Source organism: Danio rerio, chromosome 10 (genome assembly GCF_049306965.1).
Source record: "Danio rerio strain Tuebingen ecotype United States chromosome 10, GRCz12tu, whole genome shotgun sequence".
Taxonomy (NCBI): domain Eukaryota; kingdom Metazoa; phylum Chordata; class Actinopteri; order Cypriniformes; family Danionidae; genus Danio; species Danio rerio.
Window position 1 is genome coordinate 25,346,125 of NC_133185.1, and position 26,254 is coordinate 25,372,378.

The following is a 26,254-nucleotide window of genomic DNA, read 5'->3' on the forward strand; positions in this document are numbered from 1 at the left end:
AGGCACAACAGCTAGCTAGGAACACAACACAAAGCCACAGATAAAACATACAACAGCTTTTATGGGTGTCTGTCAGGCATAATCACTCACGTGAGGATCCTGTCTTTGCTTTTTTTCGGAGACTGTCCAGCTTTCTTACGCTGCTCTGGAGTTCCGTCAGATTTGAGTTTCTCTGTTAGCTTCTCAGATGTTGGTTTAACAGAGTCACTTCCACCTAAAGACTTTGATGACTTAAAAGGGTCAACAGAGTCATCAAATGTATCTGGGTCAAAACTATACGATCCTTTAGGAAGCGTCGGCGAGCTGCTAAGTTTTTGTTTCCCACCAAATGGATCAAAGTTGGGATCGTCCCACTGATTTGGGTCAAAGTTGTAGGATTTTTTAGGAATAGGAATATCATCAACGTTGATGAGATCCGCGTTTTCAGGTGGTTGTTGGCTTTGTTCTGAGGATGTCTCTGGTAGTGGAGCTGCAGTTTCTGCAGCTTTTGGGCGCAGTTTTTTTGGAGTAGTCAGCTTGCTGCTTGTCTTTTTTCCAGACTTTTTGGGTGGGTCTGTCTTGACTTCAGTATCATCAAGTCCAAACTCAAGCAAAACTGGCTGTGCAGGCATTTCATCCATCAACTCTGATTTAGGAATACTCGCATTGGCAGGTGGAGAATTCTGCAACTTGGACCCACCAGTTGGAAATGGATTCATGGTTTCATTAACCTGATCAAGGTCAAAGTTATAGCTCCCCTTCGGAAGTATCGGAGGATCATCGTCCACCTCGTTGGGGTCAACACCATTCAGTGGGGACTTCACTTGGAGAGAAGGAGGTCTAACCTTGAGAGACTTGGTCTGTGGTTTTGATGATGGTTCCTCAATGTGACCATTGCAGATATTGCTGTGTTCTGTTGCACCTGCATCATCAGGATCAGGCTGGTCCACATCCATGTCAACAGATGAAAGCTGGTACTTAGGTTTCAGGGTTGGGGTGGAGTCCAGACTGCTCTGCCGCAGGACTGTTGCAGGTGCATCCTCAGCAAAGCTCTTTTCCAAGGTCAGATTCTGAGTTTTTGTTGTGATGGCAGTCAAATGATTTACATATTCTTCTGAGAAACCTGTAGAAAGTAGAAGAGGTATACTTCATATCACAGTCTAGATCATTTATAGAATTATCTTGTTGAAATATGGCAATAATATTTTGCAATATAGTACGTTCGCCTAATATACTATCAGGGAGTTTTCACTTTTCCTTTCATATATACTTAGAGCACATACTATTTGCTCTATTGTTCAACCTATAGGATATTTGAAGAACAGACTTCCTTACGACAGAAAAGGCAGGAAATGCTTCTGACAGGATGCAAAGAGCTGAACAATAGTCCTCTCTTCCCTTTCTTAGGCATAAAAATGCAGCAGCACAACTTTAGGCAACAATCAACGACAAAAGTAGTCTAGATGTTTCAACACACCCATTTCAGATGTACTAGAAATAAGACATGGCCTTTCTGTGTCATGACACTGCCTCTATACAACTTCAGTTGTAGTAACTATGTGTGAAATTGTGTCAGCACTCTTTCAGTAGCCATTATAACACACTTCTCATTGACAAACAGTCCCACTGGCAGTCATCGCTGGGTTTTGATGCAACAGCCTGTTGCTAAGAGACAGGAAGAGATTTATTTATAAATGAGATCTATGACTTTGCACTGACCTCAGATTGAGACGTACTAGCTGCTATCTGTTCTAAATATTTACATGCAAGAAAGAACATGTCTAGTGATGAGGAGAATGTTTCTCTAAGCTAAATAAGTCTAAATTCAGTTAGTGCCCCAACACATTAATCTTGGTGCTGATGGGTGTGACATGAGTTTGGGTTTGTTCGAGGGATATACTATAGAGGTTGAGGGTCAGGGTTGGTAACCAAAAGGTTTTAGGACTGATCCCAACAAGATTGTACTTTTAACTACTGAACAGACTAGCACAGACTGCTTCAGGGGATTGACCTGGAGTAAGTTGTTTAGGGTAGTCCTTCTCAAAAACTCTTAGAGGCCTAGACCCATTGCATATTTTACACGTCTATCTTATCTAAAACCAGTAATTCAACTCATCCTCCCACTAGTAAACTGCTGGAAGATCTGAATTTGTTGTGATTGATGATGGAAGATACACAAACTGTGCAGTAGTGAGGGTCCCTAGGACAGAATTGCGAAGACTGTTTTATGGTAACACTGCATGAAAATTGCTTTAATGCAACTTTAATGCCAGCACTGTCTAAACTGTCACACATTGGTATCTACCGTACATCCAAAAAGAAGAACTTGAGCTTTACCAACTACCATTTTAGGGAACTTGCTTTACATGTACAAAATGAACACAACTGTAGCCTTCAGCACAATATTGTTATCACAAAATCCCATCCACAGACCTTCCAATAGTTGGTCTACACCCAATCTTCCTCCTGCTTTCGCCAAGTTTTAACTTTCTTTTCCTCTTTGTGTCTTTTCCTCCACAGCTGGCACTACACTGTCCTTCGCTGTTCAACGAGATATCAGGCTGCCCTTCTCATCGAGGACATAAAAACATTCAGTTCAGCACTTTTTAAAAGTCTCTGGGGTTGCTCTTGTCATCACGTCCAGAGGTCAAGGCTCCTTGGTATCTGCGTATAGGATAGTCTACTTTGGAAAACAAAACGTTTCGACAAACCTCCACAAGTGGCAGTCATGAAATTGATTTCCATTTGAAGAGGTGCCCCTTAGTTGGGATCTTGTCCTGTGCTCCCCATGGGTCAAATGCAAAGCACTCTGGCAATAATGTTTGTATAGAATGCACACTTCAGTCATCATTACAGATTACAGAGGCAGGGGCTCAAGACCCCTGATCCTTTCAGTCTCTGAAAGCTATGGTTGGCATGTGAACATGCGAATCATCAGGCACAATGTGAACGGTTATGCAACCAGTGCTAGTAGCCGTGACTAGAGCTTCCTCTTTGTGGTGGGAGTGTTATGCCTTGACCATGTTTATTTCATCAAAGTGAGCAGGAATTGCATCAGTCTGCATGAACTAACACAACACAAATGCTTCCATCTCCAACCCAATGAGATACTTGTCAGAATGGTTTGATTATATAACAATGGTAAAAATAATAAGAACACTTATCCCTGGCAAATATATAATGCTGTCACATATATTAATGAATTCAGTCTTAAAGAACAATAACAATGACCATGTGCATGACTGAGCATTATGGTTAGGAAAGGCAATTCTACAGTAAATAATGCATATTCTCTATCGTCTGAAAGAAACTAATGTCTGACTAAGATGCAGCAGGATTTAGTGCCTTGGGAAGGGACAAAAGAAGCCTTCTGTTTACATAACCACAAATTCTGGCTAAAGCGCTGCTAGCCATGAAAACGTTTATTCCAGACAGCTAGCACTGGAGTGTGTCTGTACTGCTGAGAGGATGAGGATGTCTGTGGTGGAAACTGGATTGTGCGCAGCAGGAGCCAAACTTTTACTGTCGGTCTGCTCAAGCAATCCAAACCACGACACGTAGGCTTGGAAAAACTGCCTTTTTTAGCCTGAAGTATGCTGCAAATCACAACAAAACTTTCTCAAAAACTTGGCATTTTAGTTTTCTAGATGTAAACTAAAAGACAGCATTAGTAAATTAGAAAAATGGTGAGCTAGCAAAATTTCAATGAGTTCAAATGTGTGTGTCAGTGTGTCTGTGTGTGTCATTTAGAGAAAAGATCTAAATCACATGATGTTCGTGCCTGCAAGCCTTTGACCTTGTCCATTGATAAAAGTGCTGTGAGTGGAGCGAATGCTTTTGTTCAATTCCAAACTCTTGAATTCCAAGCTGTGCGCTTTTCCCACACTGGGTCAGGGGCCTCTCTTTACCCAAAACTCTATTTTCCAACCTCAAAACCTCCTCCACTTAAGTAACTAATACTGTTTGCACTGTTTTGATTCTAGCTGAGGCCAGATTGTGTCGTCCTGCTGAATCTCTGTAACGTAAAACACAGAAACTCATCCACAAAGAGCTTCACTCAGACTCTAAAATAAGATTTCAAAATGCGAAAAAAAATAACAAGATACACATGTTTTCATGTACATGCATATGGTAGAGACGAGTCAGATTTAAGTGTGTTTATGGGATTTTAATGGGCAGAAAAACGCCTCAAAAAGAGTCTGGAGACTTGCAGCTGTTTTCAGTTAGTTATATGGTGCACTGCCCTGAAATTGGACACATGTCTGAAGGTGGAGAGGAAAATATAAAGAAAACAAGCTTTTCTACAAACTTTTCTAGATAAGGAAATGGAACTGAAATCTGCTGTCAAAATCGAGCTTTTATTTTACAGCCTGTTGAGGCCTTATACTGTAAATCACAGTGGCTAAAGCATAAACAACTCATTCTTCTAAACAATTTTATCTTTTTTTTATATTTGATTTGTTATAATGAAAGATTTTGGGGCATGAAGAAATGTGTATGATTGATTATTCTTAGTAATAAATGAATCAGGCTAAATTTATTTGCTTCCTTTTAAGCAAATTATCTGTGCTAACATTTTAATGTAATTAATATCAATACGCCTACTCGAATTTTAAGGTAAAGCATCAATTAATATTAGGAATTACATGAAATCCTATCAGCAATACTATTAAGATTGATCCATAAAAAAAATCCAGCATTTACAAATTGCTCACAAACCACTAAGGGATATACGTTCTGCATGTTTCCATGGCAACAACACATTGCGTGAGAGCAGCAGAAGCATGTGTAGTGGCAGGTGCTTTGTACATCTACCGTGTGATTCTCAGTTATAGGAGGTCTTACTTTACCTGAGCTCTCTGTGATTGGCTGATCCAGTGCTGATAGTTCTTTAAATGGCTGATGGACAGGTGTCTCAGCTTCAGGCGTCTCAAACTGTCCTTCTGAATCCGAACTAATGGAAAAATAAAGAGTCCTGTTAGTCACAGCACAGTTCTTAGAACTTTACTATGTTGACAATAGAGCTTTGCAATGGTTATTTGGCACAGTTTGATTTAAATCAGATAAATGATGCTCATCTCAGAACAAGTAAAAAATTCATCATCAGATCATCAAGTGACATCAATATTTAATAAAACATTTTGCATATTAGCTTTAGCCTTTGGCAAAACAAAAGTAAACTAAGCACATCATGTCCTCATTAAATAGTAACAATGTATCCCAGCTGCTACACCAGTACTTTCTGCAATATTCACTTTATCTGCTGTGTTGTATGTGGTAAGAAGAGCTTTTTACATAAAAGGAGTAGGTCACTTGAAAATGAATCACTTTTGACGAATTACGAACTCATCCTCATGTTGTTCCCAAACCCATATGCTTTTATTTCTTCCATGGAAAAACAAAGAATGCATTATGCATTACACTCTCAAGTTTCAGAGAGGACACATAAAAGTGTCACTAAAGCAGATTTTCTATTTATTTATTTATTTTGTTATTTTCTAAGACGTGTAGAGGCATGTGATAGATTTTATGGGAATAATGACCTACATTTCAGCATATAACATATGTTGACTTGAGAGCCATTCATTGCACAATAACTGGAAAAACATGACCAGTACAGTTGCCTACAAAAATGCTTTCCTTTGCATTTGTGAAAAACTCAAAACAATCCCTGTTCACACAGACCCACAAAATATTATGCATTAGACCAGTCACTATGTAATTACTTATTAATCTTTGTCATTATTTGTAATAATTTCTTAAAGGGGTGGTCCACTACGATATCATATTTAAACTTTAGTTGATGTATAATGAAGCTGTTTGAACAAACAACTCTGAGTGTAAAATGCTTAAAGTTCAATGCAAAGGGAGACATTAACTACGTTTACATGGACATCAGTAATCGAATTATTTGCCATAATCTACTTAAGACAAAAATAAGATTAAGGCTTTTACATGAGTTGCTTTTTGAATGTTTCTTTCATGATCCTGTTTTACATGATGTTATAGCACATAATTAGATTAGGCTTTGCGTCACCGCGCTATCCGCTTTTCCTCTGGAGTTTCATGTAATTTAGGGTGTTTCATTACAAATTTGTAGACTTTAACTGCAGTTTGGCACTTTCACTTTTATTCGGGAACATTTCCGGCATGCCCCTCTTGACAAATGAGAAATTGGATGCAACTAAAAACTGCTGGAAGAGTGTTGTTTTTATTGGAAGTTCCTACCGCATGCTGAATGGAAGCATAAAAGGGTGTGGCCAGAGGCGCTGTAACGTCATAGCAGAGAAAGATAAAATCCTAAATCCTAAAGCTGCTATTTCCATAGAGCTTTTTCTGTTTTTGTATTTGGGCTTCCAAAGGACACAACACAAAGACGTGCTTACAATTTAATTTTTATTATGTTCCGGAGAATTTCAATAAAGATATAGGTCTAGCATTTGACAAAGTGCAGCTTCCAGAATCTCAAACTCCTCAAAGAAGGAGCAGCTCCAACCATAATAGAAGAAGCTGTGGATTGTGTGCCACAACCAGTAAGTATTTTTATTTGTTAAAACTGATCTGTTACATGCACAGTTTCTAGCGTTAATGGTATGTTGTAGCAAGGACATAAACAATGATAATAACAATGGGACATGCTGTTAACAATTTAGGTACAAATTCATATTTTTCGGTCAAACCCCGTAAACAGCCCTAATCTTCAGCAGTGCTTCAGTGTCTCTCTATGTGGCCGCTTTCTGTGCATTCTACAATTCAAATAATAAACTCGCAAAAGATACGTGAACGTTTTATATTACTTACACATGCTTATAACCTGAATCTATATGAAAGACACTTTATTTTCGAGAACAGGCATGAGGTTTATCTGTGCCCTCTTCATTTTCTGTCTGATTCAGGATCAAACTAATACAGCTAACAGCTACTATGACTGACAGTATTTACACAGAACAAAAGAGTGTGCTTGTGGAGGCGTGACGCATTTACAATCCACAAATCACATCACATTGTGTTAGCTGACCAATCAGAGCCTCTTAAGGGAAGGATTTTGGAGGAACTAGGAAATTTGACAGTTGGTTTCATGTTAGCTGAGTAGCAAAGTATGATATATGAAAACATAACGTGATTTTCTACAAATGAAGCACACGCACACATTGCTTTGAATCTAATGTACACAATCAAGCCTTAAAAATAAGGACCACCCATTTAAGTTCTCAAGCCTGTCTATAGATTCAACATATAATCCTTAATGCATGAGATCACTGTTTTAAGGCCTTTTTATTCGTAAACGTAATTCGCAATTTGAGAAGATCACACATTGAAACCGGTTTTGAAGGTGTGGTCTTTTAGGCTCCCAAAACACCAATTGTTATGTAGATTATATATGAATGGCCAAAACGCACAAGGTTTTTAGACTGCATTGTTGTTATGTAAACATATCATTAGAATGATAGTTCAAATTTTGGGTGAACTATCCTTTTCACACCACACTCACAACAGAGCATAGAGGCCATGAGCCTGAGCTGAATAGGAAGAATTGTTAATCTAGTGTGTGAAAGAGAGGGAGAGATTGGTCCACAAATCTGGGAGAACTGCCCAGTCTTGTTGCACTAGGCCACCTGCAGTCCTATAATACCGTTAGGGAAGCAATCACTACTTGCTGGGCAAACAAACACAAGAGAAAGAGAGGAACTTGCAAGAAAAAACTGCATAAATTAAATATTATCAGTAGGTCTATCAAAGGGTTTAGAAAAAGATTTGCAAAATTATTACTTTCATCATGTTGCTACCTTCAAACATCCTCTTATTTTAAAAGGGTAAGCCCAAAGCACTGTTTTTCATAAAATCTCACGCTGCTTGTGTTGACTCACACTGGGCTCCATAGAAATGAGTAGCTCTCTACAGAATGTGTGGGTGGCTTACTGTGTGCTTTTCTAAGTACATCTACAACTTTCATGATCCTGCCACTCTTTTGGGCCATTGTTCAGGTCTGTGTAGTGATTAATCTGCGGCAGTCTCTCAGGCTGCGAGGCGTTGGGAAAGAAAGGATTCTTCCAGGAACGGAATGTTAGCAGACAGTTCAACAACAGCACATAGACAGGATGTCAACAATATATCTCAGAGGAACCAAACCAAAACATTATTTTTGCCAGGGTGATAGATATTAATTAAACATTATATAAACAAACATTGAGATAAGCTACATTTATGGATATTCTAAGGAATAGCGGTGTTTGCCTGATTAAACTCACTGCAACAATGCTAAGCTGTTGTGAAGAGTAGCTATGTGCTTGCACAATACTTGTAAGGAGTTATGATGCTATGAGTGGCTGTTGGTCTCTAGATATGACATATGGTTTGAATACCTCTATTAACCTAAGTTTATAAAAACAGTGTTGGCTTTGGTTTAAAAAAAGAATGCTTTGAGTGGTCAGGATTATTGGTTCCTTCAAAACTTAAACCCTAAGTTTAACCCTGAACTACTAATGAGTTGAAGAACAAATAAGGTTCCTTTTTTAACAAACAGTGCCAGGAAAGATAGTGTTATCTATGGGCAAGGAAATTAGCCATGTCACATTTGGGGGGTTGGGAGAGAAGAACGGTTAAACTGTGATCTTTATCTGAGCCCAGGGAGACATTAGACTAACAGCTAGACCATGAGCCAAGCACACTTCCTAAGGAAATCCCCCAATGCAGCTGAAAACACCCACAAACACACTAAGAACACTCAATACAGATGAACGAACATGTGTATACGCCACTTTCCCCAACCGTGACTTGAGCACCAACAGACACTGACATTCAGAGCCTCTGATCTCTGACTGCTTTGATCCATGTGGCTGGCTGCTAAGCCATGGCTGTCTGCACAGCATTCAGAACAGTTAACACCATCATCAGACTCAAACAGGTGGCTCTGAAAGCACTCTTTCCTAGGTTGGCCTCTATTGCTGATCTTGAACCCGGACGTGATTTAAGAAAAGAAATTAAGAGAATCGCTGATGGAATATAACAGATACTTCCTCTCTCAAAAGCAACCTGAAACCCCAACTTCGTCCCTCTCTGTAAAGCACATCCTCATGCTGTGCAGTTCATTAGGTTTTAGACTTGCCTGCAGCCATGAGATCTTTCGTCGTCCTCTTGATATCGTGGTATAGTCTCTCTCGCCTCTTCCGTGAGGGGTTCGTCGTCCATCCCCAAATCAGTCTCACCTTCCTCCTCTCCTCCTCCTCTAACGGCAGACCAGGTCCATTTGGCCCATTGGACGGGTGACAGCCAAGACATCTTCGACCTCCTGCTGGTGACACGCCAAGCGTCTACAGGAACACTTTGTGGGCGAATCCAAACAAGTGAGTCAGTCTCTCCTTGCCTCTATTTCTCTCCTCCTCTCTTGCAGATGTTTTTCTCAGGCAATACTTCACGTGGTCTTGAAGCTGCGTTGCATGTTTTCGTCGCAAAAGCTTCACAGCTTCCTTCCTCTCACGCGACTGTTGATGTCTCTCACAGCAGCTTCCTCTATGTCAGTACGGCTGAGTAGCGAAGAGTTTCAGTCTCCTCCTTTCCCTCGCAGAATACCACAGCAAAGATCAGCTGGCTGCCAGATAACTCCCCCATCAACCCCTCCTTTTCAGGATCAGACTATTGAGAAGAAACTAATGGGGGGAGGAGAATGGAGAGTGCCTGCATCTCTGGTCCAGCTGATCCTGCAGCCCCTGTGGCGTAGGAATGGTAGCGTCCTTCCCAAGCAGAGCTGCCTCTCTCATGAAAAGCAGAAGTAGGGAGCACAGACCGAGGTTGAAGAGAAGGGAGAGGGGGGCTCCGTGGTTTCGGTAGGGAGACTGTGGAATGCAGAGCTGAGCTCCTCCTCAGTCTTTTTTCCATTAACCATCTCTAGCCTTGAGCTCCGGCTCACAACCAGGAAAACCTGTTCTCTCACTTATCCTTTCACACACACATTGCTACCTGTTTGGAATGCCTGAGCAGATTGCCTGGGGAAACCAGCGCTCCTGTGACTAATTTGTACTCAAACCAAAATCCTTTTCCAAAGGGGAAAATTGACCGCAAGACTTCTGCTGTATCTAAACAAAAGTCAGGGAATTGAATTGGGGAAAAAATACCAAAGTACATTTAAAAGGACTTCTAACATAACTAACATAAAGTACTATCAGTGTGCACTTACATAATCCTAATCAGCAAAATACCCTACTCAAGGATTTGGATGATGGATAAGGCACCAAGTATCTCAATTTTGCACCACAACCACATCCTTTGACCACTGTCAACAGTCTAAAAATACAACCCCGATGAGGCTGTGTTGATGGTGGTTGCCATCACAAGAGCTACTCTCACAACCCGAATAGTTCTTGAAGCTGTAGCTCAATTAAGCTTTGACAAAATATCGTGAGAAATGATAGTGAACTGAAAACCTCTATTTTTACAGCAAAACAACTTAAAACATTAAATATGAAAATAACATCACATAGTACAGATTTTGGTTGTAGATTCTAAATGTAAGGACAATAAGAGAAGGCAAGTTTTCACTACCATCAATTTTCCCCCCAAAAGGAATCTAGACCCACTTGCATAACCGCTAATTAACTTCAGAGACAAGAAAGGCTAAATGCTGTAAAATTATGAATTGTTGATTTCTCTGTGAATAAGCTTGACTTTTCTCCTTTAGTGGCAAACTTCATTTAGCATTTTTTGCCTCAGCAGTTTCTCAGTGCAAATTTCATTAAATTTCTGGGGTCTTTAGATTCCTTGTGGGGAAAATTGATGGTGCAGCATTTGGATTAAGCCTATACGGATATACATTGTCCCCTGTAAGCTCTTTAGATGCCTGTGTACCTAAAATAATCATCCAGAATTTAAGAAAATATTGTGTATTTTTAAAACAACGTAGTAGTAGTGTGTATTCATATAGCGTGTTTATTGTGTATGACCTACACCCAGAGTGCTTTATAATCATGAAGGTGTCTCTCCACACTACCACCAGTGTGCAGCATTCACTTGCATAATGCAATGGCAGCCACAGGACAATGCACTCACCACACACCAGCTATACGTGGAAAGACCATAATAGAGCCAATTCGATGGATGGGAATGTTTGGGAGGCCATAATGGGTAAGCACTGATGGAGGGAGTTTGGCCAGGACACCAGGGTTACACCGCTACTCTTTACGAGAAGTGCCATGGAACTTTTTTAATGACCACAGAGAGTCCATCTTATCCAAAAGACAGTGCTCACTGACAGTATAGCATCCCCTTCACTATACTGGGGCATTAGGACTGACACAGACTTCAGGTTGAGACCTGCTGGCTTTACTAACACCACTTCCAACAGCAACCTAGTTTTCCCATGTGCTTTCCCATCCAGAAACTGACCAGGTTCAGCCCTACTTAACTTTAGTGAGTAACCGGTCTTGGGCTGCAGGGTGATATGGCTGTGGCAACTATATATAATGTAAATATTTCAAGGGTTTTCTGCTACATATTCCTGTAGGACTTCTCATTTATGTTATATAAATCCAAACAAGTCTTAATACAAATCTTATTTTAAGCTGTTGGAGAGATTTTAGACATAAGTTGACAACCATTTTACTTGCATATGTAAATGAGGGCATGACATTTTAATGAAAAGATCTGTTTTTCATTTGTGGATTTTTTTCCCCAAATAAACGACCACCCATATACATTATGACGCGATCGTGAGGTTTTAAGACCATAAGCTCAAGATGTGAGGCTGAGATTCCATTATGCAAGTTGAGAAGGACGACACAAGGAGGGCTCACATTTCAAACACACGTGGAAAATTTGGCAAGAGCCCCCACAGAAGCCAGAATAAAAGAAAACACACAACATCAAAGAAAACAGGCTTCCCAAAAAGGGCAAGAAGCCTAGCTTTCCCCATTCCCCAAAACAATGACCGGGGCACAGGTCTCAGAACTTTTCACGTTAACACGATGTCAAGCAAATCAAACAGGGCTTCAGAGGATGGTTTCTCATTTGGTTGAGAAAGTCCTAAGGGAGTGTGCTTCAGTGCTTGTAATTACTGTTTCCACATTTGGAGTGTCGAACAGATTGAAGACTCTGAAGCTCTGTGTTTGGACCCACCCAACAGTCTGACTGAATGCAATGATTTGGACTTGAAGAAGGAAAAAAATCACTTGTTTGTCACAAAGGAGACACAAAGGGGGATGAAAAATGTGAAGAATTCCAATCAGTTGGTTTTGGGTGTGTCCAGAGTGAGACTCAACACTCATTTACAGAATAAAGGTACAGTGAGATTTACATGTGACCAGTCAAGCTTTGCACAAGCCACTTTCACCAAAACCAAAGGTAAGCAAGGTTTAAACCTAAGACTCAAACACATGGGATTTTTATGATCCTTTGACATATTCCTTTACTGAGATTCACTACCAGTCAAAAGTTGAGAAATATTGTATAATGTTTTTTTTTTTACTTGCCAAGGCTGCACTTAACTTGATAAAAAATACAATAAAATTATATTGTGAAATATTGTTTAAAATCTGGAATAAATTTTTATGCAAATACATTTTAAAATGTACTTTTTCTCTGTCATGCAAACTGGGGTTTGAGCAACATTACTTTAATCTTAAGCCTTGTGTACTGTTCAAATTTACTACCCTTTCATTATGTTTATGGCTGTTTTTGCCCCATTGACTTCCATTGTAATGACATTTTTTGATTACAAAGTCATGACACCATTGCTGCGTCCCAATTCGCATACTTATACTATGTCCAAATGTCCAAATACGTCTTTATATAAGTTCAGTATTGTTGTTGTAGATAAAATATAACATAGAAAACGCAATTTAAATATTTTCCAGTTGGCTAGATATTAATTAACAGTTATACAAACATCTTTACTGAAGCCTCTCAATCTGACGGTTAGTCTCGCACCCCCATCATGTTTGTAGTTTATTTACACTTTTCACCTGCGTTTGTAGTTCTAATCAAATTCACGTCCAACGTGGAATGTATTGTGGGCAATATCAGCTATTAGAGTATGGACCGTTCTACAACTTAAAATTTTTACTGGACATAGTAAACCTCTGGGAGCCTTTGGCATACTCTTTTCAACACACTATGATTTGGGACATACTAATTCTATTTTCAAACACTATTTAGGATGGACAGCAGGCGAAATGGGACGCAGCGCATATAATCATGCATTCTTGAATGTTGGTAGTTCTCCCTGTTGGGAAGAGGTAAAATGTTTAATTTTAACAGTTGACCATCAGATGGCAGCGTTAACCCTTTAAATAGGTGAGTGCAAAAAAATTCTGGCTTCTATATGTAGTTCTACAAAATAAAATAGCAGATTATAGTATGTGTGTGTGCATACACTTACTATTTTTACTATGTTTTGATAGCTGACCTGCTTATTTAGATTTTTTTCAGATGTTTTATTTATTTAGATCAGTGGTCTCAAACTGTGGTACGTGGGCTGCCTTCTAGTGGTACGCAGAGTAATCCAATATGTCATATGTACATGCAACATATATTTCAAAATGTATCAAAAATGGTTCTTAAATGAATATGATGACATACAGCCTATATTTATGAGGTCCAAGCAGCATTTCCAGGCTTTGATGAATAGGATACTATAGGTTAACACTTTACATTTACGTATAGGAGATTTTTTTTCACTTTTTAAGAACTTTTAAAAGCGCATTTTCATTTAAACGTTGCCATGTTATTTTTTATTTTTTTACATATAAACACAGCAGTGTTGATGTTTAAACTATTTATAGGGTTTAAATAATAAATAATATTAATAATAGTAATTAATCTGCCACGTTTTTAAACTGTGCAGAGTTGTAGCTGCTTAATTAGGCCTACTACACTACTGCATTTCAATACTGGTCATATGGTGGTACTTGGAGGGACAATTTTTTTCTGAGGTGTTACTTGATGAAAAAAGTTTGAGAACCACTGATTTAGATAATTTGTCCTAATCTTACCAATTCATTTTTAGTGTTTAACTAGAAGTATAAGTATAGCTATAGTTTATACGTGTAAAGTATGAAGTAGCTAGGGTCATAGTCATAAATGTATAAAGATGTTAGTTTGAGTAAGAGTAATTAAAAAAAGACACATCAAGATAACTGCGCAAAGGTCTCTCTCTCACACACATATACACTAAACACCATATAGAGGCAGAAACTAAGCTTTATTTTGCAACTGTTGATGAACTGTACAAATTACAGATTTTACATCTTCCCAACATGTAAAAGCACCAACAATCAAGAATGCATGATCATATGCTGTCGTGGCTTTGCAATCAAAAAATGTCATTATAATAGAAGTAATGGATCAACAACCACCACCAACATAACAAAAGGTAGTAAATTTGCTCAGAATGTAGTTGAGTTTTTGAAATATTTCAAAGCATTTTCCCAAAAGAGGTGTCAAAATAAGTTGTCACCAAAAATCAGTCCATTTGCTGGAACACAGAGAAAGATGTGGCCAACTTAAGACTACCAAAATCACCCTAGAGTGGATGAAAACACCCCTAACGTGTTTTTGCCATGTCTTAACCTAGTGGTTAAGTGTGCTTACAGTACATATAGACCACTTTGAGAGATGTCAACAAAAACAATAGTCCCAACGTATTTCCTGCTTTACATTTTTTTTAATTTCTATAGCTTCCAAGAATCCAAAAAGAGCCACATATTGATTGTAAATAAAGTTATCATAGCTGTTTGAATAGCCGATTGAATTGCCTCTTTACAGTTATGAAATAGTTTGATAACAAGCAGGAAATCTTCATGGACCAATGACATGAACACATTGAAATTGTCTATTGCATTGAGGTGGTCAGGGGTCACGGTGACCCAAGTTCAATTTCTGGATCGAGTTCCTTTGCAGAACCTGTTTCTCTCTCAACTCTATTGTCCTATACAATAAACATGAAAAAACCCTAAAAATAATTATATATATATATAAAAAATAAATATTTTTCCCCACACTTTCCACACCTGACATGTGTTTAGTTAAAATACTTATTTGACTGCCTTATTTATATTTGTTTATGCTATTATTTTCTGGACACAGCTGCCACAGCCTTTGAATTTAACGTCAGGCCAGATCACCACATCATAAAAATGACACCCCTTCAACCATTAGGGCAAAGATATTCCCGTGTTCAGAGCCAGGTTCAGCACGAGCTCCTCTAAGCTCCCAGCATCCAATCTTGCGTGAGTGTGAATGATGACATCTGCTGCTAGGGAGATTCGCTGTGTTATAACTCAGCCTCTGAATATTAGATCTGTGATGAGGTGTAATAATAACAGACAGAACTAGACTGAGGCTAAAGGACGCAAACGAGGCGGCAGAGCTATCTTATATAACAAATCTTCAGTGACGTGAGAAATAGCTGTAATCAGGCCATTTGTGTCTGCAGTACAATGCATGCACATACGGCTATGCTTCGTTGTGTATAAGCGGGAGCTAAAAATAGCACAATCAGCCACACTTCATGTTTCCAGAAAAGACTGGAAAGTGATGGACAATAAACAGTCGACTAGCGATAGTGTTCTTTAATCTATATAAATGCATTTAGAGGTCTGGTCTATTTGCAGCAGGGCAATAATCATTGTTATTTTTACTGGAGTCACAAGGCAGGGAGAACAGCTGTCCAAAAACAACTCACATGAGAAAAACCACTCCCTTCAAAATAAAGGGTGTATCGCAACATGAGTCCAGAAACACACAGGGTTTTTTCTTATGTTTAATCTTGGGTTAATAAAAGCTAGGAGATTAGCAAGTAGTTTTTGTTTTGATTGTTAGGTTATTGCAATCAAATAGAATCCATTTGGTATGATATAAGTATGAATGAGAGGAACATTACCATAATATGTGAATAATTTGAACTATTTAAACTCATGATATTTATAAGGAACAATAATAAGGAAACAGAAACTGCTCAAAAAAAGGGGAACACTTAAACAACACAATGTAACTCCAAGTGTTCCCTTTATTTTTTGAGCAGTATATTATACACTACCTGACAAAAGTCTGTTCATTGATCCTAGTTGTAAGAGCAAAAAATAAATAAAAATAATATAACAACTTCTAGTTGATCATTTGGTGGAAGAAGGTAGATTCTGTTAAACTGCATCCGAATTATCACAAATACTGCAGAAGACCTATTGGAACCAGCATGGACCCAAGATTTTCATAGAAATCAGTCAAGTTTGGTGAAGGAAAAATTTTGGTTTGGGGTTACAATCAGTATTAGGGCGTACGAGTGATCTGCAGAGTGGATGGGAACATCAACAGCCTGAGATATCAAGACATTTGTGCTCCCCATTACATTACAAACCACTAAAGAGAGCAAATTCTTCAGCAGGATAGCGCTCCTTCTCATACTTCAGACTCCACATCAAAGTTCCAGAACGAAAAGAAGGTCAAGGTGCTCCAGGACTGGCCAGCCCAGTCACCAGATATAAACTGAATTGAGCATGTCTGGGGTAAGATGAAGGAGGCATTAAAGATGAGTCCAAAGAATCTTGATGAACTCTAAAAGTCCTGCAAGAGCACTTTCTTTGCCATTCCAGATGACTTTATTAATAAGTTATTTGAGTTGTTGCAGCACTGAAAAAAAATATTCAAAGATTATTCCTTGGATTTACTCAATTTCTTTATGTTAAGAGGTGGTAAACAATTTATTTGGGCTGAATTTAAACAAACAAATTAAGTTGAACATTACTAAACTTAATTTGTTTGTTTAAATTCAACACAAACAAATTATTTGCAACAGTTCTGCATGCAACACTTTTTTCAGTGAGCGATGTATGAATGCAGTCCTCCAAGCTCATGGGAGTCATACACAATATTTATTATTTTTTCATTCCATCATGATTCTATACTGTACATTATTTCTGTTAAGGGGCAAGACTTTTTTTCTAAGCAAAGTCAGACCTTAATAATTAATTAAAAATCAAGGCATGATCATATTTTATTCTGGTAAAATAAGCGTAATCTATAGTCCTTTGCCTTTTATATAAGCCACTTCTGATACCAAATGATCAACTAGAAGTCAAGTTATTATTTGTTGTTCCTAAAACACAGATAGGTGATGACTTTTGTCAGGTGGTGTAACCACGCACAGCTCATGGTTCATTAATTTACAGAGCCATCTTGTGGTTAAAACCTGAACTTACTTATAAAAGGAGTGCAAATGGGACTATATCAAAAGGTTAAACGCTTCTTAGGAAATGGGACAAGTGTCTCTCACAGCTTTATCAGTCTATAGATATAAAAAGTACATTATAATTATAGATATAGATTATTTACAAGTTCAATTAAAAAAGTTTTTTATGTTATATATTTTATGCTCAAAAATTATTCTTATATTTTGTTTTATCATATGGCAACACTGACAAAAATTAAATTGAAAAAAACTGAAAAGAATTTGTTTTATTTATTGAGATAATTTGTTCTAATCTTTATTCATATTTAGTGTTTAACTAGAAACGTAAAGTATAGCTATAGTTCATACTTGTAAAGTATAAAGTAGCTGGGGTCATAATAATAAATGTATAAGGATATTAGCTTATATAAGAGTAATTTGACTAAAGTCAGATAATCTAACCAGCAATCTACGGCACGTGCATGAATCCAATAATGATCTCACATTTCATTTTAAAAACTTGTAAAACCTCAATAAATAAATAAATAAAAATAGAGTTGCTATCTGTAACACTTCAGGTGCTAAAATGACGTGCTTTGCAGATGGAACAAAACAATATCTCATATTGAAATCACAGGTTTAGAATGAATCACTTCAGAAAATGTTTTGAGCCAATGGACAATACAGCACACTGGCTACATCTGCTGGCCAGATACAGGACTATACACACAAGCAGCTGAGCACGTGACTGTAAATTAATTAATATATTTTATATTACATGCCTACAAAAGAACTATTATAGAATATTTATTAAATTATTACACATCATTACCTTGGATTATAAGGTTCTATCTGCCTTCTGAATGATTTTGAGATATTGAGCTTTAAAGTAGCAAACAGTATGTGTGTAACATTTTTTTATTAAATAAAAAAATCTTAAATTGTAAACGACTTATGAAAAACATCCCATAATGTAAATAAGTTATCATTTAATTAGAATATGTCAATAACTCAATTTTGGCAAAAATGTCAGATAGAACCTTATAATTTTAAGGTGACAATATATTAAAAAATAAATTAAAGCTTATCTCTCTTATCTTTTTTTCAATAAATTAATACTTATATTTATAATGGATGCATTACATTTGAGTGACTGAAAGTTTCTATTTTAAAAATTTTTTATGAGGTTTTTATTTATAAAAATATAAGATTAAAAAAAGCCTGACAGTGATAATAATAACTAATATTGATAATACTAAAGTAGACTATAGTACACTATAGTAGAATAGTGGAAAAACAGAAAAGAGAATTAAACAGCAATAAACATATTATTTCACAATTGTACTACTGTAGTCTTGAGGAGCAAAAGATTTTCCATTCAAAAACTAAACTGACTGATCCCCAAACTCACAAAAAACAATAGTACACAGTATTGGTAGACTAATACATGTACCCCGTACCCTCATAAACATCTTAATTTGTATAGTTCCATGCATAATAACCCACAACACACAAATCCAACAAGAATGCCATTGTCCACAAACAAACCCTTAATCATATGCACAAATGCAGAATATATTTCAGTTCTGCCCCTGTGACCCAAAACCCCCTCTAGTCGACCCCCTCAAAACACAAGCAAACATTTATCACACAAACTCCTTATTAACAATCCATTTACAAAGAGACCAATGTCTGTTCTAACAGTCTGTTTTTCTCCAATTACAGTCCCAACTATACTCCCCTCTTGACAACATGACCTGCAGACTGAGAAAAAGACAATATTGATGAGTGTGTTTCTAAGAAGGGAAAACCAGCATGGAGAAGCTATTTTTATGCTCTGTGTTTGTACAACAAGCATGAAAACCTGACAAGTAAAAAACCTTGAACCTTTCTAACATGATCTGCTGTTCATATGTCATGTAAATTGCACTTAATTAGAGGCGTCGTGTGTCTGATTTTAAGATCCAGATGCAAAAACTTCCAACCAAAACTTAATGAACTTGGGGTCACGCAAGGAGAATTTCTCACCAACGCTACACTTATCGTGCTGTAAGAGTAGTCCACGTCACATACAAGCTGAACCTGAAGATATGAATCATTCATACATTTGAATATACAAATCATTTATACAAATTACGCCACAAGTCAAGCCGAGCTGACAAATGAAGGTAATTGCTATTCACTATGAAGTAAGTGATAATGTATACCTTGAGAAGCCCTTTAGTATTAGTGGCTTGTAAACAGTCTGCATTTTCATTTTAAAACTGTGTTTTAGTCCCTGTCCATGTGAAGTTTTTGGCTTTTTTAAAAAGAAAACAAATATTGGACAACTCAAAATTAATAACATTTTACAAAGGCCAGAGGGTCAATGAAAAAACTTTTTATTATTATTATTATTATTATTATTATTGTCTATCCCCCAACCATAAACCTACCCCTCACAGTAATGTAGAAATATTAATTATAATGGGAATTATTTATATTATTTATTAAATTAGCCATTCAATTGTATTTTATTAACGTCTACCTCTACGCCTCCTTTTTAAATTTGTACATTTTTGTACGGCTGAACTCGCACGAATGGGGTGCATGCAGAAATATGTAGGGCTTTTAATTTTTCAGTAACCTGGGTCAAACGCTTCCTTTGAACTGTATGCTGTTACAAAAATGGCAGATTTAAAGTCTGTTTTCTTTAAAAATCAATGATCTTCACTGCATGATATGATATACAGTGGGTCACAGAATGTATAAGAAGCACTGCATTAAATTATATTTTTTCCACGCCATGTCTTTAAAATATGAAAATGAATTTTACCCCAGTATTTTCAACGGAGTTTCTGCGCTAGTCAGCTGATCCTGACGGTGCTTGCGTGTAAACGGCTTTTCATCTCGTTTTACACTTGAACAACTAACTAAACGCTAAAGTCTATTTACCTGATTGTATTTTAATTACATTACAACATCAATGTTGTACAAGAAACTGTATACAATTTTTAAAAAATAAATAAATCACATTAACCAATAACCGGAAGTTTGGGAAGAAACACTAGCTGTGCATATACCCTACAGTTACGTTTCCTCATGAGTTCAGGCTGGACATACTGATGAGAGTAACTGCAGCTGTATCCCTTCTAGACTTTACCCGTCTGTGCATTGGCCAGTGCGCCATGTTGACAGCTAACCAGACCAATAATAACCCTTTATTAAAATTTGCAAACATGACTTTACAGATAGGATGATCAAGTGATTCTATCCTCTTTGCTGCAGTGGCCGGTAAATGCAATAAAAATTGGACAAGGAGCATTTTCAGTCGTTTTACTGCACTAGTCTAGTGTAAACAAGACCTTATACAAGTTTAATGCAAGATACTAGTTTTAATCTGCAAGAACAACTAGTTGGATGTATGTTATCCCACTTATTCCACAAAACTGAAACAATTGGGGGAAAAAACTAAACATTGATCTGGCTGTGGATAATTTGAATCCGGGCTACAACATGAAGTACTATTAACTATGTATTATTATGATTATTTAATTGCACAAATGTGGCTCAGTGGTTAGCACTGTCACCTTACAGCAAGAAGGTTGCTGGTTCGAGCCCCGGCTGGGTCAGTGAAGTTTGCATGTTCTCCCCATGTTTGCGTGGGTTTCCTCCAGCCTCTTCGGTTTCCCCTACAGTCCAAAGACGAGCGCTATAGGTAAATTGAATAAACTAAATTGGCCGTAGTGTATGTGTGTAAATGCGAGAGTGCATGGATGTTTCCCAGTGCTGGGTTGCACCTAGAAGGGCATCCATTGCGTAAAACATATGATGGATAAATTGGCAGTTTATTCTGCTGTGGCAACACCTGATAAATAAAGGGACTACGCTGAAAGACAATAAATAAAAAAAATGGTAGCAAACAGTCAAGAGTAGCATTAGCAATAAGAATATATACACGTATATAATAAATAGACTACATTTACCAAGTCAAGATGATTCATAGTACCTGGCTTAGCTTGTGTTAGTAGCTTAATCTGTTATTACCTGGGAATAACATTCCCTGGAATTTTGTGACTGACCAATCAGATTCTCTCATTGATGGATTTGCTCTTCAGTGTTTGGACTTTCAGCAGTGAAAATTAAACCACACTCAACTGAACTGAACTGAACTTCAACTCTGAAAACTGGACTGACACAAATTCAATTTACTTAAACTTCTATGCTAGGTTGCTTTGACACAACTGACATTATAAAAGTGCTATAGACATAAACATGAACTGATTAGTATTCGAGAGAGCCATGTAATAAGTTATAATAACGTAATTTAAAGATTTAAACCCTTTTTATTAGATTTGGTCATCCATTATCACAACCTCGAGGATGACAAGAAAATACAAACTTTAACAAGTTCTTGAGCATATTCTACTGAAAGCTGTAGTCAACATTAATGTGGATCCATGCAAACAGGCATCGTTGTTACCTGTGTGTGAAGTTTGTTTTAGAAACGCAAAGGGAATTCTTTATGTTTTAGTAGAACACCTTTGTCATGTAAACATACGCCTGAGTTAAACTCCTCATCTAACCTTCACACAACTGACGTGTCTTTTTTTTTACAACTTTACCACACTACAGATGATGATGCAATTAGCCATAAGGTTTATGGATGGTCTTTAAGATATAAACAAACGCTGTTATCACTTCAGACATCTGCTGTACTGCAGACATGCAATATAATCACACTCATGGCAGCTCCTCTCTAAATAAAAGATGTACAAATATGCTATGTAGGCATGAAACTTGTCCGTGTACCTAAAAGGCGTGGAGATATTTGCACAAGAGCTCGGGTTTGCTTTAAACTAAGCATTGTATTGCATAAAGGCAATTCATAAAAACATTTCTAAAACTTTATTTCAGATCACAGATTTCCTATTTCTTCATGACAAACTCCAGAATGACAGCCACACCTTTACTGTCACACAGGGAAGTTCATATGACATGGTAAAAGTGACGTTTCATGTGCAAACAAGTGTGATATTAACCAGGTTTTACCACACTTTTACAGGACTACGCAAAGTATTCAAACCCCTAAGTGTACCATCCACTAAAACAACATGACAACTAACATACAAAGCTGAAATACAAAACAGAAGTCAAACTTACATGCTAATGCTGTTCTGTTTTAGGGAGTTTGTCCCATTGCTCTTCTTGCTTTGGGATCCCCCCATGATGCAGATCTGTTTGGAGTCTTTATATTCTAGTATATTTCTAAGATGGTCTGAGCAGGTGGCCCATCCTGGGTCCTGTCGGACAGTAAAGAATCACACAGCCTAATGCTACAGCAGTGACGGTGCAAAGTGTGTCAGAAATGCTGAAACACTGCTTGTTTCTCCACTGCTCGCTCCTCCTACCACACACACACATACTCCTACAGTATTATGACCTCTAAATGCGCACACACACACACACACTCAGAAGCTGTCACTCAGGCATTTGGAGATACCATAGAAATGTAGCAGGGAGGGATCAGCATCATCAGGCATCCATCCTGACAGGTTTATCTTATTGTGCTGTGAATAAACCTGCGCTGATGATCTGAAGTGATTGTATGTATGTGGACTTGCTCTGACATGTGGTCTTGGATTAAGTTCAGTAATTCTTTTTCTTGTGGGCTGCTAAAAATGTTGCTGTGATCTCCTGAGACTGACTAATTAAAGTTCAACTTTAAATGTGGGTCAAATCTGATTAGCTCGTCTTTTTTTAGACCATATCAAGGTACAAACGATGTGATGTGCTAAAAAAAGATGTGTGTGAGTTTGTGTGTGTGTGAGGAAACTGAAAAGCAGCAGAGCTTATGATTATAAGATGTTATTTAAACCAATCTTTTAGATGCAAAAGTATATCTTCATCTTTGGACAAGGGAGTCAATCCTAAAAATAATAGTTACATTATAGGTATATTAGTTATAAAATATAGTTAAATTATAGTTAATAAATAAATAGTTCAGATGCAGAAACTTCTAAATGCCATCTGAATTTTTTCTCTAAAATAAGCGTTTCTATGAGGCTACTGTGTGTATGTTCGGTAATATCACTTTTATGGCAAAGAATAAGTCCTTTTCCTGGTCTTTAAAGTGAAATATCTCAACATAAGCAAAGGGGGCTGAGAATGTTTATTTTCGATGGAAATTTCAGACGGCACCTAAAGGTTTTTGCATCTGATCTCTTCAAATAAATAAATAAACTGCAAAATATTTTATATATAGTACAGTTTACTTTATTAATAAATTGGTCTATTTTTAGACTTAGTGTAGAATTAATATATCCCATTTATAATTTTCTTTTCTGAGCAAGTCAGTATCTCTACAACCTGTGAATCTAAATTTTAGGGCCTTTCAATTGCAAAGCAAATGTAATTAAGTACTTTGTCTAAATACCTGAGCTTTAATGTTTGTAATATTGGGTTATCAAGTTATATGTGTATTCTGTACAGGATTTTTGTTTTTTTAATTTATAGATTTTTTTGCAACTAACTTATTTAAATTTTTATTCATTTTTATTTCTTTTTGTTCTTTTTTCTCTTTGATAAATGTAATTTATTAGTTTAGAGGGTAGGGGTGGGAATAATATTTGTTTCAAATTTCTATGTAAAATTACTTTGTTGTATCTGTAAAAGTTTAATAAACAATTAAAAAAATAGGTCTATAATATCATTTGGAAACTATTTTTTACAGTTAATTATAAATATTTATGTAATTTATTTTGGTGTCTTTTCAGATATTTTTATATTCAATATAAGAATAAAATAAATTTATTTGTTGTAAGATTTACATATAAATGGAACATTTATCTTTAAACATTTTTCTAATCTGTGGAATTGGGTGGGGACTGTAAGTTGTAAATATTAAAAGATTAGTAAGCATCATAAAAGTAATGACTTTTACAATTAATTTCAAGTGTTTTTGATATCATATGATGGTTCTGGGTGAGAAACAGACTGATATTAAAGTCACAATTGACTGAAAATCTAAAACTGGTAGTGTTCCAAGGAAGCTTGAGCATTAGGCCAAATATATATATATTTTTGTGTGATTAATAAGTGAAAATGTTTAAGGAAAATGTTTCTTTAAAATTACCACAGTCAGAACTACAGAACATGTAGCTAAAATAACTATTAACAGCAATTTTGTCATGCAGCCTTCATTTCAAAATAGTCCAAGTTTTGTAGAAGATATTTAAGTGTAGAAGATTAAAGAGTAAGAGTAAGAGTAAACACAAAGTTAAGGAAGGTTCCCCCCTCACATATACCTGAGACATTTTACCCACATTTGCAGATTTCACACAGTTGCTTACACTCAACTTGTCTGAACACGCTACTCTGAGGTACATTTATTTAGCTGGTTTCTTGATTTAAACCTATTGCCTTGTGCATATATCTACAGATAACAGCACTTTTGTTGCCTGTCAAGACTTTACAAAAATTTTCCTAGATGTTAATTGTCAATTAATCAATGCCAGACTGTATGACAATACAGACACGAGATCCAGAGTTTAACATTAATATATCACTCATTTACAATTTAAATGGTGGCAACAACAATATTTAACGATGGCTTTTCTTTAAAAAAAAAAGAAAAGAAAAAATAGAAGATGGGTTTAGAACAAGTGGTGGTCGCACTAATTACATCATCACGTCATGTTTTGTGCCTCAATCTCCGCCCTTAGCTGTGTCAGATAAACAGCACAGTGACAGACATAAAGGAAGCAGATCTCATGTAACGTTTGTTAGAAATACTACAGTAAGAACTTTCCTAGTGATTATTTAATGTATATGTTGTGGAGTAAATTCAAGCCTTTCTGCAATGATGAGTCACACACAATGTTGTTACAAAGTTCACACTCACAAAGCACGAACGTTTAACTTCCTACTGTTTTTGCACGGTAAATGTGACAGGATACACGTTAATATCCACTGTTGTATGGATATCCGTTATGTAATTGTACAAAATAAACCTGGTTTAACATCTAAAGCCGGGATTGAAGCGTCTGCTTTTATAATTGTACTGACATGTGGCTGTGGTGATAAAGACTTGATCAAATTTGATGATGATTGAATCCTGGTTGCTTTGCACACGTCCTGTCTTTTTAAATTTTTTATGTGTGTTACTACAGAGACATGTTAAGACACAACTGTCAATCAATTTGGTGGGTGGGAAAACCGCACTCCTACCTTACGTTGCGACGCGCCTCAAAATGGGAAGGATTTGGATCCTATTTTAACGTCAGGAGATAAATAAAAATAGAATTATTGAGTTTCTATCACTTCGGTATGACAGACACACTTTTCCAACACACAGTTCTCTCCAATCAGCGGACTTGTTGCCAATCTGCAAACTGACTATTAGATGAATCTTTGATGATTTACTAAATTTGTCTTAAATGTTCAAATCATGAACAAAATCATACAGAGTGCGCCCAGCTTTACACAATGGTACACATGTTGCATTATTTAGCTTCATCTATGGCTCTATATTTAGATGAGATCAATTATCAAGCAAAATAAGCAACAGCAATTTATTTTAATTCTAAAATTGATCTATTACATTTTGTAACTTAACCTTTTATTGGGTGAAGAACCATATAAGGTAACTAAATTGACATTGATTACAATATTTTACATATTATAAGTCATAACAGTTCAAAAGTATTGTAACCTTCAGTAACATTCCAGGACTTTTTCTCATGAGTATTACAAAGCGAACTCAAAAGAGGGTTAAAACTGAAACATATATATATATATATATATATATATATATATATATATATATATATATATATATATATATATATATATATATATATATATATATAAACAATTTAAATGTATGCATTAGAAATATTTTGCTGTAATAAAAGTGACAAAAAAGTAATTATTAAAGCTAATTGAAATGAAGTTAAATGAATTTATTTATAACAGTTTCTTTTTAATAAAAAGATCTTTTTAGCCACTACAATAGTGATTGTGAAATAGAGAAAAATGTATTTAAAACTTATTAAAATGTTTTGTAATATTTGCAATTTAAAAAAAAGGTTTGGAAAAGAAGTCTGGATTGCTGTATAATAGAGTACTTAGAAATGATAA

The 26,254-nt window shown here is 36.5% G+C and overlaps 1 protein-coding gene across 6 annotated transcripts in view; it reads right to left on the reverse strand.

Moving 5' to 3' along the window:
* Nucleotides 1-26,254, reverse strand: part of tacc1 (transforming, acidic coiled-coil containing protein 1) — a 45,822-nt gene that overhangs the window by 15,029 nt on the left and 4,539 nt on the right. For 2 of the 6 annotated variants that reach the window (XM_073914638.1, XM_021479323.3), the window contains exons 1-3: nt 22,277-22,474; nt 4,830-4,933; nt 91-1,102 (exon numbers count right to left, since the gene is read on the reverse strand). In XM_073914638.1, coding sequence (XP_073770739.1) covers nt 91-1,102; nt 4,830-4,933; nt 22,277-22,341 — 1,181 coding nt within the window. In that variant the 5' untranslated portion in view covers nt 22,342-22,474. Of the gene's footprint in view, nt 1-90; nt 1,103-4,829; nt 4,934-9,085; nt 9,551-22,276; nt 22,475-26,254 lie in introns of those variants that run through there. The other 4 variants (XM_688981.11, XM_021479322.3, XM_068223947.2 and 1 more) reach the window with 2 other exon arrangements.